Source organism: Gymnoscopelus microlampas (assembly GCF_963454915.1).
Source record: "Gymnoscopelus microlampas genome assembly, chromosome: 23".
Lineage (NCBI taxonomy): Eukaryota > Metazoa > Chordata > Actinopteri > Myctophiformes > Myctophidae > Gymnoscopelus > Gymnoscopelus microlampas.
The window spans coordinates 28,001,842-28,017,038 of record NC_139960.1 but is presented as its reverse complement, the minus strand read 5'-3'; the positions used below and the strand labels follow the sequence as shown (position 1 = coordinate 28,017,038).

At 39.5% G+C, this 15,197-nt stretch overlaps 1 protein-coding gene across 1 annotated transcript in view; it reads right to left on the bottom strand.

Annotated features, from left to right (window-relative positions):
• Window positions 1-3,022: 3,022 nt before the first annotated feature.
• The window catches only part of LOC311040283 (fatty acyl-CoA reductase 1), an 80,497-nt gene continuing 68,322 nt past the window's right edge, over window positions 3,023-15,197 (bottom strand). The window contains exons 8-12 of the mRNA XM_084050466.1: window positions 12,843-12,910; window positions 9,419-9,590; window positions 7,992-8,121; window positions 5,172-5,299; window positions 3,023-4,726 (exon numbers count right to left, since the gene is read on the bottom strand). Coding sequence (XP_083906592.1) covers window positions 4,564-4,726; window positions 5,172-5,299; window positions 7,992-8,121; window positions 9,419-9,590; window positions 12,843-12,910 — 661 coding nt within the window. The 3' untranslated portion in view covers window positions 3,023-4,563. The remainder of the gene's footprint in view (window positions 4,727-5,171; window positions 5,300-7,991; window positions 8,122-9,418; window positions 9,591-12,842; window positions 12,911-15,197) is intronic.

Sequence of the window (15,197 nt, the reverse complement as noted above, 5' to 3'; positions counted from 1 at the left end):
ATACCTTCTTTTTTTTTCCTTCAGAAAAACAAGCCCAAAATTGCTTATAATAAGTGGACATGGCAACACTACTTCCGCGTTTTACGTCTCCACCGTCCTTCACAATAAAAGGCATATCTCGTTCCATCACTATAGACCAATTATTTGTTTACTAACATTGAGCCTGGACGCACAGGTGATTGTTTCACGCAATCAATTCCCAACCTGTTTCGGGGTGCACTGGTTTCAGCACACCCCAACCCCCTCTTGTGTGTGTTGGCTAGTGAGACGCGTCCTAACGAGACCTGATATAATGGGTTTCGTTGCGCGCATACTGGCTGCACGCAGCCAGTATGACGTCGTCTGTTAAGGGGTCTATATAAGATGTCTCTAAATTATAAAGATAAAAATCCCCAGAATGTGCTGCGAAGTTGCAGTGGTTGTTTAACCACTTTGAACCTGACGTCCTAGTTTTGGCCATGTCATAGAACATTTAAAAAGAAATGAGAGGGGTATCGGTATCGGGTATGGTAATTAGTTTGAAAAATAAATAAATGTAGCCTAGTATGTTTACAGAGTAATAAGAAATAAAATCAAAATAAAAACAGGCATTTTGTGCCTTGAGATTTTGCCAAGTTTGAAAACCCACTGGGTTCTACCATCTCATCTCACTACCTGATTGCATTGATTGATTGATTGATTGATTGATTGATTGAATTGAACATTTTGTAAATAGTACAGTATGATTATACAATGATATTAAAAGGATAACACAAAAAGCCCTGAGTTTTGGAGTAGAGGGAAAAAGGAGCAGACTAAAAGTTACAATTATTTTATAATTTATACGTCACTTTAAGGTCACTTGCACTTTTGGTTTGGTTTGTTCACAATTTTCTGCACTTTTGGTTTGGTTTTGTTCATAAATAGCTTCAATTTCTTAATTTCTACATGTTGCATGTATAGTATAAAATATTCTGACTTAAAAGAAACTTAAGAGGGGAAATCTTTATCAGTTGTGTAACTACAAAATACATGTAAAAACAGAGAAAAGTGCAACTCAAGGTGCCTTTTTACATGTATTTTGTAGTTACATGGATCCATGTGCCTAGTGTTGAATATACCAGTGTGAGGGCATTGAGTAACAGACATGTTATTTTGGGTTTTAACGTTCTATTCTTTGGTCTTGTCGCATCAAGTGGAACTTATGTTGCCAAAATTTGTGCAGGTGTTTCTGCTGCATACTTATGTCAATGTATTCTGGTCCTGTGTGTAGCCTAGTTAGCCTACTGTTAATTTGCGTGCGTCTTGCAACTTGATAATGTGAACAGTGGGTGGAAGTGTTTAACACTATGATTCACAGCAACAGTAGAGGTGGTGATATACCGTTAAACAGTGTATAAAGGTAATCTAATTCTATTTCAAATAAATAAACGTACTACTTGGCCAGGGAGATTTAATTTCCTAATCAAGTTCAACTCAATTATGTTGTGCATTTCCCTGGCAAGGACAATTTATCTATCACACCTGTCAATAAATGTGCAGAGAGAAAGCTCATTTTAGAAAGGGAGCTTAAACATCTGCCAATGAAACATAAACTCTGAATACAAACTTCAATGATGTCTACAGTGTGAGATAGCAGGCAATGTACATTTCAATTCACAACAACACAATTTCTCCATTTTAGTTTATTTCAGTTTTGTCAAGCAGACTTGAATTAAGTGTTGTCAGAGCTGGAAAAGAAGGTGGTCAAACATTTTGCAAATAATGCTATAAAGTAGAATGAGATGAAACCATATTTAGGGTTGCACAAAATTAGGTTATTTCCCCCATTCTGAAATCAGGAGTCACAAGGGTGACACCAAAGATACAGGCTTTGCATATACACATTTAATCAGGTTTGTCCCTTTTTGCCCTTTAATTCACGTGAAGGCTTTTTATTGTATGCATCTACACAGTATATTCCTTTCAGAACCAAGACTTGTAACACCTACAATACTGTACACAGAGTTCTCCTCAGTTTAGTGAAAACCAGACTTAACACTTTTGGTTGATTCAATGGGAAGCTCTGTGGTAGAATCAACACACTCACCAAGCAAAATTAACAGTCAAATACAATCTCTTTTTTTCTCCTTTCTTTTTTGGTAGTCTATAAGAATAATATATAAGTTCAAATATTTACAATATTTACTTCCAAACTCTGTATGTATATAATACACTGTCAAGGTTCTCCGCGTACATCAGACTAGCCTAGCCTTTATTACTTTAATAAAGATGTAAAAGTAGTAAACTTAGTCTCAGTACAAACATTTGTATAAACAGGCAAGAAGTGGATGAGCATTAAAACAAACATGTTCAAAAACATAATGATATAATTTAATGACAGGAGCTCGACAGTAAGAAAGGTGATATGTCTGCATGGTCAGATATTTCTAGTAAGATGCAGCGCTACTGAAATAATAACAAGGATTCTCTCAATGATCTCTGGACAGGCCTCAAATCATAACCATACATTCTGGGTGTCATCTTGCATGTGCCTGTGTAAGGCTAATTTATGCTCCCTTGACTGTACATCAGAAAATAAATACGTAATTAACGTAGGCAGGGATGTTAAGCAATACGTCCACTAGAGGGCAGTTCAGAGTCAAACGTTTTCTGACATGGACTGTAAAAAAATATGGACGAAGCGAACGTCACGTGACCCATTGGTTTCTACACACCCGTTTTGAAGCCGCTTGTTCTGTGAATTCAAATCCGCCGTCTTGGAACGTCCGGTCCCGGAAACGACTGCTATTGGCTGCAACCAGTGGTGGAAAAAGTACTCAAATTCTTTACTTAAGTAAAAGTACCAATACTGCAATATAAAAATACTCGGTTACAAGTAAAAGTCCAGAATTAAAAATGTACTTGAGTAAAAGTACAAAAGTATTGGCATCAAAATGTACTTAAAGTACCAAAAGTAAAAGTATTAAATATTTGAAAATAGCAGATCTACAAGCTTACAACGCGTCGCATCGCGACGCGTTGTAAGCTTGTAGATCGGCTATTTTCAAATAGCCTAGGTATAAAATAGGGCTAAAGTGGTTAGTGTATGTTTTATAATATAATCATTTATATCTGCAAAGTAACTAGTAACTAAAGTTTTCAAATAAATGTAGTGGAGTAAAAGTACAATATTTGCCTCTGAGATGTAGTGGAGTAGAAGTAAAAGTATTGGAAATTGGAAATATTCAAGTAAAGTACAAATAGCTCAAAATTGTACTTAAGTACAGTACTTGAGTAAATGTACTTAGTTACTTTCCACCACTGGCTGCAACCACAGTGGGGGGCGGGTCTTCACTCGGTAGAACCAGTAAAAGCCCTAGAAGCATACCCTACTTTATCATTAATTTTAAAATTAATGGGACCATCATTTACTAAACACATATGATAATTGAAAAAGGTTCCAATTTAAACTAGCGATTGAAAACATAAATTATTCATGAAAATGTTTACTAAGGTAATAAAATCAAGTGTAAAGTCCGCCCAAAACCTTGTTCACTTGAATGGAGTGTAATTGCTTCTGCAGCCCGCAGGAGGTGAAATAGGGACATCTGCTGGGCCACTAATGGGAACTGCTGGTCATTTTGTTCTTCCATGTGAGCTTTAATTTCAAGAGCTCTCCTTTGCCGCCTGATCTGACAACATGGAGATGGTCGAGGAGGTTGTAATAATGCTCACAGCTCTTCTCTAATAACTGACAACTGTTTGTCCCTGTCCCTTGGTGAGAACTTAAAATAAATAACATATGAACGTATGTTTAAAAGTTCTCACTAACAAGCACATCCTCTCTTCAAGACGTTCTGCCTTTTTATTTTTCCCCCAAGTCTTCATTTCTTGCTTGAACTGAACTAATTCTACACTGCCCCCATGATTTCTGGTGTTACTGCTCAATGTTGTCCTTATCCGTAAGCTTTCAGAAAATGCACAAAAATGTAAGCAGAGTACAGAGAAAATTCTCCCTCTGTATCTGTACAGGTATTTAAGCATAAAGTGTGAGCATAAATGAGCCTTAACAGGGCATGTATATGTCCAGTTCACCTATATATTTAAGACAAGACTTAAAATTAAACACACACTAGAACAGTATTTAAGTTATGTGATGACATATTTCAAGTATGCCAACAAAAAATAAAAACAAACAAACAAAAACATCACATTTTAAAGGCAATGTGTCTGGATCCAGGATGAAAAAATATCGATAGAGTACACAAAAGGCTTATTGTTGCATATATATATACTCTGTCATTTTAAGAAGAAAAACTGTAGGTATAAAACTTTTGTTGTTTTGTTTTACAGGGCTGGATGGATGACTTTTAACAGTGCAGATTCTGAAAGGAGATTTCCCAAAAGTAAATGAATACACGTCATGGCTAGTAGATGTTCTCTCTGCCAAGCTCCTCCATCCGTTCCTCACTCCACCACAGCCATGATCTATAGTGTTGACCTTCCCAGACTAAAATATAATCCAAACTGTTTGTTTCTGGAGGGTCTGGAGTTGGGCGCCGGGCCGGCCATCGTCTCTGGGAGAGAGGCGGTGCGCGGTGGTCATTTGGTCAAGGTGCTGGACGCCCGGAAGTAGGAGAGGAACTTGAAGCAGAGGCTGACCACAAAGTACCAGATGTTTCTGGCCATCTGGGAGCGGGCGATGAACACCCTCCAGATGAAGACCAACAGCAGCGTGTTGAAGGTGTAGCGGATATTCCTCAGCCTGGGAAAGAGAGAGGAAGAAATGTAAACAAACATAATGGGAAGAGTGAGACAGAAGTCATGTTATACCACTGCTACACCTAGAACAGAGGTTCTCAGACTATGTATGGGTTGGGACCCCAAGTGGGGTCTTTTTCAGCTAACTGAAAAAATAAAAATGTATCCTTCCCATCAAGTTATTTTAAGGTTCTGGCGACAGATACAGGCTATGCTTGTATTTTCTAATAAATATTCTCAAGGCTACTAAAGTATGCTTTATTTTCAAATATTTCAACTTTCAAATTGCACTATAAATGAAGTGTGGGGTTGCGGAAATTCTTTCCTCATAAAATGGAGTCCTGGTGAAAACAAAGTTTGAAAACCCCTAACCTAGAATATACAGTATTCAGACATTCTTTTCACAGCATTTGTTGGTGTGTTAGTCGTTCCATTCTTTTGGTACTTACTTCCTCAGATGCTGCCTGGCAGCAGGGATGTCTGACATGTCTTCGTTCAGAACATACTTCTTGGTACCAAGACAGTAATTCTCAATATACTCTGGCCAATTCAGCTGGCGCACATCAAAGTTGAATGTCTGAAAGACAGAAAGAATAGAGGGAAGGATGTTACAGCAAAGCCTAACATAATATGTTTGATTATTCATATTTTTTTTTTTAAGTCAACCTAATACTGCTGGCTTACAGGGGTATTTCACTTCAAAAACACTGTTGTGTGCACCCCAGAGAGTTTTTAAGTTGCTCTACTCATCATTTTATCAGACTCATTGTAACTTCAAACTTCAAACGCATATTAACCATGTTAGATTCACTGAAAACACAGGTTCTAAAGTGATTGATATTTTTCTTCTAATGCCTGAAGGGTCTGGGTCTTTTCAATTACTTTTTTCATTTTTTTATATAATCTTTTTATGAAAAAAGAAAAGAAAAAAAGTAATTGAAAAAAGATGGCCCCCTCATGCAACAGAAGGACAATATCAGTCACCAGAACCAGGGACGTGGGTTTTCAATGAGTCTAACATGGTTAAATTGGAGTTTGAAGTTACAACGGGCCTCGTTCACAAAGTTCTTTGTACATTTATTTTGTCTCTAAGTAAGGGTAAGTAAAGGGTGTTGAGTTGTGCGCATTACAGATGTATCAGATGATGAATTCTAATAACATGATTTGTGGCACGTACAAGTGCCTCTGAGCAAACTGAGGCACTTGTGACTTCACATACAAAGAATGATGAAGAATCAGACTATACTCGCGTACAGGTGGCGTGTCTAATAAAATGAATATTAAATATCGAAATACTGAATCCAGCAACTTCAAAACTGTCTGGGGTGCACACAAAAACTTGAGTAGACGAAGTGTATTAAAGTGAAACTTGAACTAAAATATAATCACTTGAACCCTAGCATCCCTATACTGGGGCGAACATTCTGAAAAACGCGCTGCATTGTGACACGTTGTGCGCTTGTAGATCCGCTGTTTCGTAATTTGGTGTAGTGGGAAATACTAGCGGACCTAGTATAGAGTGTACAACTGGAACCAAATGGACCCATTCCATTTATACACAGTTCAAAGGTCCTTGAAATTAAAATCGTATATGTTGCATAGAAATATGAAATAGCTCTCCTCCTTTCCTTTCTCCCATTTGCTCGCTCTATTTTTCTTTCTCAGATGCGTGCGGTAAAAAAGACAGACGCGCACTGTGTGCGTGCGTATGTACATAGCACGAGTGTGTATGAGAGAGACAGAAAGAGAGAACTTACCGCATGCACATTCTTATTTGGGAGTTTGTTGGAGTAGCTCTTTAAACTGGTGTTATATAAGCATGGCCAAAAGGCAGGACTTTTTTCTCCTCCGTCCAAAACTCTGACATTGATTGGTTGTCTATGTCTGTGCGAGTGAGCGTTCCCTCTGAGAGTTGTACGTTCTCAGATTGGTTAATAGTTTCATTATAGCTTCTGAAACGTTTTGCTTGCTATTGAACGTAGACCCTCAGACCCCCCCAAGTCCTGTACGTCTCAGTCTCAGTTTAGTATATGCTACTACAGAGGTTATAAAATAGTATAAAACACTTCTCTTATTAACCCATTTAGACCGGGAAAGTATCTGTGTCATTTTAAGATTTCTTTGGCTATTCCAAAATAGCAGATCTACAAGCTCATAGCGCAGCACCGAGTGCCGCGCTATGAGCTTCTAGATCTGCTATTTTTGAATCTTGAAAATGTGTGTGAATCTTTGAATATATATATTTTGAAAGTGCACATTTTAACTCAAATCTGTCTTCTAAATCCTAACTCCTTTCTTTTTTTTTAAACATATGTTGCTATTTATATATCAATGATTCTCAAACCTATTCCTGTCAAGGACCCCCAAAATTATATGTATTAGGCCGCGGACCCCCATCTGATTAAATATTTAGTTCCACGGACCCCCAGAAGCAAAGATTTGAGTTAAAATGTATTTATATATTCAAAGATTTGCACACATTTTCATGACTTTTTTTTCTTCAAAAATAGCCAAAGACATCTTAAAAAGGACACAGATCCGTTCCCTTCCTGGTCTTAATGGGTTAGCTACCAAGTACGTTCCTTATGGACTAGTTCAACTGGGTCTATTCAATATTTTCTCAAGAGGTTTAGTCTTTGTGCCTGTGGCTTTTATTGTTGTGACGTACAACAAAGTATACATGGTTTAAGTGGTTAAAAGTGGCATTCCCAGGGAGGGTTCGGTTAGTTTTGCTATTACCAGCTGCTCTCTCAAGCAGACCAGGTTAAAAATGGTGTTACCAAACCCCCAAAAAGTCATATTATACTGTCAAAAAGAAATTTCATTTGAATATCACCTCCATGTTAGACAGTTTGTCAAACTGTAATGGACTGTAAGATGCTGGAAAAACAGACACAAGTAGTACTGTAGAGGCAAATTTAAGTCTTAACTTTCACCTGCTTGGAGTATTTTGTGGGCACAACTGAATCACTACATTACAACCTCTACCATCTGTCTCCTTCTTAGGTAGGCTAAAATGAAACCTAAATAAAACATACACTCACATTTGGGCTCTCAAAGATCTCCAATGCTTAATGTTCTAACGCACCGGTAACAATTATTTTGTGCAGTGAATTCGGATTAATTCAAACTGCTTTTTTCCCACCACAAATGAAGCAGTACCAAATTAATAGCTTGATGTGAAACATTTGCCAGCGCATTTTCGGATAATTTATTCATCACGCTTCCGGTGTGTAAGGCTTTGGAAGTTTGCGTATGAGTAGCTCCACCTTTCTGTCCTCAGGGGTGAGCTGGCTCATCAGCATGGTTATGTTTTCAGAGTTCCACTCCCAGTCCTGGTTGCTGAAATACTCCAGCAGACCAATGGCCTTGTGCAGGCGGTTAAAGATGCGCATCATCCTAAGTAAGGAGGGAGAGAGAGAGTATATACTGTATGTGCCAAGTAATCCAATTTTTGATTTCAAGTGTGACAGTCAAGGTTAATTTATACTTCATTGCACTACTGTGACAAAAATGACCAAAATGTGTATAAAGTCTAAGTTAACCACCTTTAAAGTCATACAGTGTAAGATTAATTTTAGTCTGTTTGACGACACCTCTTGTACTTACAGCAAGTTGTCAGAAACAGTATTCAGACACTCGCAAATGAAAACAGTGTTGAATAGTGTTTAGAGAAGTTGTCAAAAAACACATTTATGTGGAAAGGTTATTGTGGAAAATATACCCGCAAAAGATTATATCAAAAAACATATTTTGTTTAATTGAAAAAGTTACACAGTATGACTTTAATCATGCGTCCCTATTTTGGGCATGTCATTATTTCGTTGCTGTCCGGCAGAAACCGTCTCCGGCAGAAACCAACTCCATTTTGACGCTTTTGCTTTTTTCCCCCCATAAATCAGGGCCATAGAACACCCTTTACGTCTGTGTGTTGGTAAAAAGAATATTGAACCAATGAAAAGCATTAAAAAGCGCTTCTGCTAAACCAGCTAACTCCACCGGAGTTAGCTGGTTTAGCTGACTCTAGGCTCCACCCCCTTTTGACCTCCAACCTCATTGTGAGCTTGGAGGTCCATAGGCTCTATGCACAGCAGCCATATTGGGAATGAATTGGGCCCCTTCCTTACTTCCTTCACAGGTGTTACCAATAATACTAATTAAGGCTCTGTTCCATTTAGTTTAGCACAGTGGTGGTTATTTTCAAGCACCCCTAACTCTGAGAGTGTACAAATGGCACTCTCAGAGTGTACAAATGGAACCAAATGGACCCTTACGGGTCCATTTGGTTCCATTTGTACACTCTCAGAGTTACACACCCACCATAAGGGGCCATTTGGGAACCAAAATGGAGTGTTTCTAGTGAGCCAACATGCACAATATCAGCACCCTGACCAGAATGGAACAGAGCCTTAATTAGTATCATTGGTAACACCTGTGAAGGAAATAAGAAGAGGCCCAATTTCTCTCCAAAATGGCTGCTGTGCATAGAGCCTATTCAGCTGTTCATATCAATGATGAACAAAACCTCCTAACTCCACTTTTTTTTTCATTTCCTGAAAAATGAACATTTTGGAGTTAGCTGGTTTCTGCCGGACAGCAGAGAAGTACAACGTAAAAGAAAAAAGAAAATAGCAAAAATGGCTGATCTACAGCACACAGGGCTTAAAAGTGGTTGAGCCACATCTGTGCATCTTACTGAGGCTGCTGTCCAGAAAGGCGCAGGTAGAAGTCATAGATGAGGGCGGGGAACTTGTGACTGACCAGGATCCAGTACTGGTAGACCAGGTAGTTGGAGGTGATGTTAGCGTTGGGACGGCGGAAGGCCTGCTCCAGAGGGTTCCTCTTGAAGGTCGACATGACATGGTGCTCTGCAATGGAGTACACGTTGGGGGAAATGGGTTGAAAATCGCTAAAAAAAACGAAACATCTGATATTCATGCTTTCTCAGCAGTGAAATATATTTACTACATCAAACCAGTGGTGGAAAAAGTACTCAAATTCTTTACTTAAGTAAAAGTACCAATAATGCAATATAAAAATACTCTGTTACAAGTAAAAGTCCTGAATAAAAAAAATACTTGAGTAAAAGTACAAAAGTATTGCCATCAAAATGTACTTAAAGTACCAAAAGTAAAAGTACTAAATATTTGAAAATAGCCGATCTACAAGCTCACAACGCGTCGCGATGCGACGCATTGTGAGCTTGTAGATCTGCTATTTTCAAATAGCCTAGGTATAAAATAGGGCTGAAGTGGTTAATGTATGTTTCATTATAACATAATTTATATCTGAAAAGTAACGAGTAACTAAAGTTTTCAAATAATTGTAGTGGAGTAAAAGTACAATATTTGCCTCTGAGAAGTAGTGGAGTAGAAGTAAAAGTATTGGAAATTGGAAATACTCAAGTAAAGTACAAATACCTCAAAATTGTAATTAAGTACAGTAATTAAGTAAATGTACTTAGTTACTTTCCACCACTGCATCAAACAGATTGCAGGCTTCATGGAGTTGATGCGACGCCCAGAAATCATGGCCTGAGCTGCTGTAATAATGTGTGACCTTAAGCTTTTGCTCCCTCTAGATTATCAGAAATAAACAGAGGGAATGGATTAGACAACACACACCACCGTCCACTTCACACAAACATTATCATCATGTGGATTTAACCCCATGAGGATTATGTCACCTGAGACCTTTTCCGCACGAAGGTCTGTGCGCCACATCTGTCCAGTGGTGGAACAGTACCCACGTACTATACTTAAGTACAATTTTGAGGTATTCATTGTACTTTACTGGAGTATTTCTAATCTCAGAGGCAAATATTGCATTTTTACTCCACTACAATTATTTGAAAACTTCAGTTACTAGCTGCTTTGTTGATTTTGATTATTATTACAAAACATACATTAACCACATCAGCCCTATATACTTTGGCTATTTGAACACACAGTAGCCCTATTTCCCACACTGCATCACATCCAGGCCTGCATGTGTGTGGGTTGACCACATGGGGGCGACAGCCAACTGTTGTGCCCTGATTCAGCCTCAGCCTCACCTACAACAGTTGCCATGAAGGTATCAGCATATCGACGCTGTAGGGCTGAAACCTCCCATCTCCATATTCAAACATATATTTTTTCGTAAATTAACGCCCTACTAGATCATACTACAGCGTCACACAAAAGCATCAAAAGTAGCAGATACACGAGCTTGAAACGTGGGGCGAAGAGATGCGTTTTGAGCTGGCAGAGCTGCTACTTTTGCCATTTTTGAGTGGTGCCAACCACTCCTACATTTGAACGTGTGTGTGTGTGTCCGTCCGTCGATGAGTTCATTATGAGCATGTGTTGCACTGCTGTCTGTGTTTAATTAGTGTAACTGGTTGCATCTTTGTGTTGCAATCAAGGGGCAAGTCTTGGATATTTACGATGAGCCCAACACGGAAGCTTATGAATGGCCAGAGTGGCGCTGTTTTACCCTGCGCCGACCTGCGGTGTCAGAAAGAATTTATTTTAACGCAAGTGAATGGGTTTTTTGACAAACTTTAGACTAGATTTTCTTACTGTAATAAAAATGGTCAGAAATTCTATATGCTTGCAGTCGCTAGTTTAAATTCTCCTTTCAATCATCAGGATATGCGTTTTGCTAAATTATGGTCCCATTTATTTTAAAATTGACGATAAAGTAGGCTATTCTCTAGGAGGGGCGGGATGATTTGATTGACAAGCTACACAACCAATAGCATTCATTCCCCGCCCCCGCTTTTGATTGACAAGCTACCCAACCAATAATGGTCTGGTCTCATTCTGCAGGATATGACGCGATATGACACGATATTGAAAGATGGCGGACCTACAGTCTTGGAACAATCGGCTTCATTTTCGGTCTGTAGAAAGCAGGGGAGTGGCTTTGTCCATCTCATTTATACAGTCTATGGTTGCAATCAGCTGCGGCTGTTGAGGCCAGACACAAACATGTTGAGGCCGTCCGCAAACATACGGACGGACGGACAGACACACACACACACGGTCAAATGTAGGAGTGGTTGGCACCACTCAAAAACTATAAAATATGGAGATAGGAGGTTTCTGGCCCGACAGCAACGATAATATCATGCCAATTGCTTCTCATTTCCATGAGCAGCACGTCTCTTTCTGTAGCTGGTCTCAGGCTCTGATCCTCTGGTCTTTGATTAGCTTGATGCCTAGCTCTTATTTGGGCCAGTATAGATAACACTTCTGACAACGTCCCTCTTTCATCAACGGCGAGTTGCAGCGATGAGGCCAAATCCCACCGCCATCTGGTAGCAATTTCCATGGCGAAGGGAGTGCATTTAATAATCTGTGAGAAGGCAGGCGAGCGAGCGGCCCTCATCACCCTGATGTGATTAAATCTCTGCCTGCTTAACACCCATGACCTTCATTAGAAGGTCTAACTGACCGCTGGGATGGAAATTGTGGTTCATTTCATCTCTCGTACATATTTTCCCCATATGTGTTCCGTATGTATGAGCTCAAATGACGACAGCTGCAATGGGTCATGAAGACTGACCTCTAATTCAACAATACCGAATCAATTCAGCATTATTTGTCCGTCTCTGGAGCAAGCTGGTTTATTCTTTCTTTTTTTTTTACACTCTGAGGCGTCTGAGATAATATAAATTAAATGTATTAAATCTGTAATATAATCAGCGCCAAATCCATTTGCTTCGAATTGTAAGGTAAAAAGCCCCATCGATTTACTACATCTGGATATGTAATTTTCCAGGTCCCTCCACCAGGTGGCAGACTGCCACTGTGACACTCACAACCACACTCTACATAACAACATGACATCACTGTGCCAACAAGTCAAGATACTAGGTGTATTGATTTGTGATGACAGCACAGCGCAACTGCGGAAAACCATGAGGATAGTGTAGTTCTATATATAAGGTCTTTAGGTCTAAATATAGCAGATCTACAGGCTCACAATGCATTGCAATGTGATGCGTTGTGAGCTTATAAGCCAGTGATTTGCATGATTAGTCAAATGACTAAGTATATAGGATGCCAGCATAATAATCCACCATAGTAATTGGCAGCTATTGTCCACAAGCAAAACACAATTAATGTACGTACCGATTTCCCCCCAGTGGAAGGGGTTGATGCCGCCAGTTGTGCAGTTGTACACCAGAGCAGTTTTAGGTCTGCAAGACAGAATAGAAGGAGGGCAGAACAACAACTGTATGAGATATCAGAATGAATGAGACTATATATACAATCATACTAAGAAACAGAATCTGGCCTCAATGCCAGTCTCCATCATTCACATTTTGGTATTTTCAGAGCAAGTTTAATTTGCTTAGATAACCACTATATGTATTCATAGATACTTTGTTGCACGACAAATAGCGGGGAAATAGCCGATCTACAAGCAAATGTGTTGCATCATGGTGTGTTGTGAGCTTGTAGATCTGCTATTTTCGGGGAAATTCTTTTTTTTTAATTGTTGAAAATATTTTGACAACTTTCACCCTATGATAATGACAACCTGACATCCCAAAATATGGACATCATGTTCAAAGTGGTTAACCACTTAAACCCATACACTTCACTGAGGGGTCTATTGGTTGCTCCCCTCCTTTTTTCCCTCTACACCAAATCTCGCCCATCTACGAGCTCACAATGTGACACAGTGTGAGCTTGTAGATCTGCTATTTTCACTTTAAGTGAATCTATTTTCAGAGAATGTTTGCATAGTAGTCCTCTGTCTATCACCTCAGAATTATTGCCAAAATCAAACCCTTTCTGTCCATCTCTGACTTAAAGAAAGTTATTCATGCTTTTATTGCATTGCACCTTGACCACTGCACTTCTCTGTACTCTTGTCTCTGGCTGTCTACAGTTGGTTCAGAATAGCCTCGCGTGGCCAGACAATATGACACTGCCTAGGGCAAAATACAATGCAATTTTGCAAAGGCAGATTCGTCTGGAACCAGGCTAGGTTCAGAATGCTGCGGTTTGGATTTTAACTGGCTCTAAAAACAGTTGACCACATTTCACCTATTTTAGTATCCTTGCACTAGCTGCCAATCTCTTAGAATGTATTTTAAAATTGTACTAATCACATACAAGGCCAGGTCCAGTCTTGCTCCTACTTGTATTTACAACTTACTCTTAGGCCCGTAGCCTGATATCCTCTGGCAAAACACTGCTGATAGTGAGGGTCGGGCTTTTAATGCCCAACCCTCCTAGTTTTACTTTTCTTCATCATGTTTCATTTGTAATTGTTATGCTTTATTGGCTTATTTCACATGTATTTAAATTCTTCTGTGAAGCACTTTGAAACACAATTTGTGTTAAGTGCTATACAAATAAATACTATTATTATTATTATTATTATTATTATGACATTCCCCGAACAGGGACCCTAGTGTTAAAATTATGTTGTTAAATCAAACGTCATTTCACATCCCACTTTGGTACACGAAGGGTCAAGGATTGTATAAACAACAAGGATAGGACAGACGTGGAGGCAAACTGGCACCGGAAGTTCAATGGAATGCAAGTCAATAAGAAACAGCTGGACCAATTTATGAATAAAGTAAACACAGTTGTATAATGATTGCAACCTTTGTCAGATAACCAGTTCAGGAAAACAAAAGAAGACATATCACCCATTTTCTGATCTTTTGTTTTTCGCACTATATCCTTTTATTGGGGTACTTAAACAATACCGAGTATTACTCTTTGCTCTTTAGATACCTCAATAAAAATGATATAGTATGCACAAGAGATCAGGGGGGAAAAGTGGTGTTTATTCATATGCTTGTCCTGCCGGCTCTCATTGACTTCCATGTATCCTGTGGAACTTCCGGCTCCAGTTTGCCTACCAGTGCCTGCCGAACGCCGGTGAGTCTGCCAGCTGGGAATTGCGGGACCAATTTACGTGACGTTTCTGGCCTATCCTTCTTTTGTATGATCCCTGTGTGAAGGGTCAGGAAGCGTGCACCGTTTTCCCACCCGCTCTCAGTATCGCCCTGCTGGGCGGGGCTTCTTTCGCTCTACATTAGAAGAGTTGGGATTCTAAAACAGGCCGAATACCCCATCTCAGCACCAGCCTCAGTGGCTTGCCTCGTAAATAGGCTCTATTCACAGCAGCTTATTATGCCATATTATGAAGAAATTCACAGGTGTTACCAATGATACTAATGAAGGCTCTGTTCCATTCTGGTCAGGGTGCTGATGTTGTGCATGTTGGCTCACTGGAAACACTCTGCTACACCAGTGGGTCTAAAGTTGGGGTCCAGGGACCCTCATGGGCTTCCAAATGGCCCCTTACAGTTGTGTAACTCTGAGAGTGTACAAATGGAACCAAATGGACCCGTAAGGGTCCATTTGGTTCCATTTATACACTCTCAGAGTTATGGAGGTCGTGGAAACCACTGTGCTACACTAAATGGAACAGAGCCTTCATTAGTGTCATTGGTAACA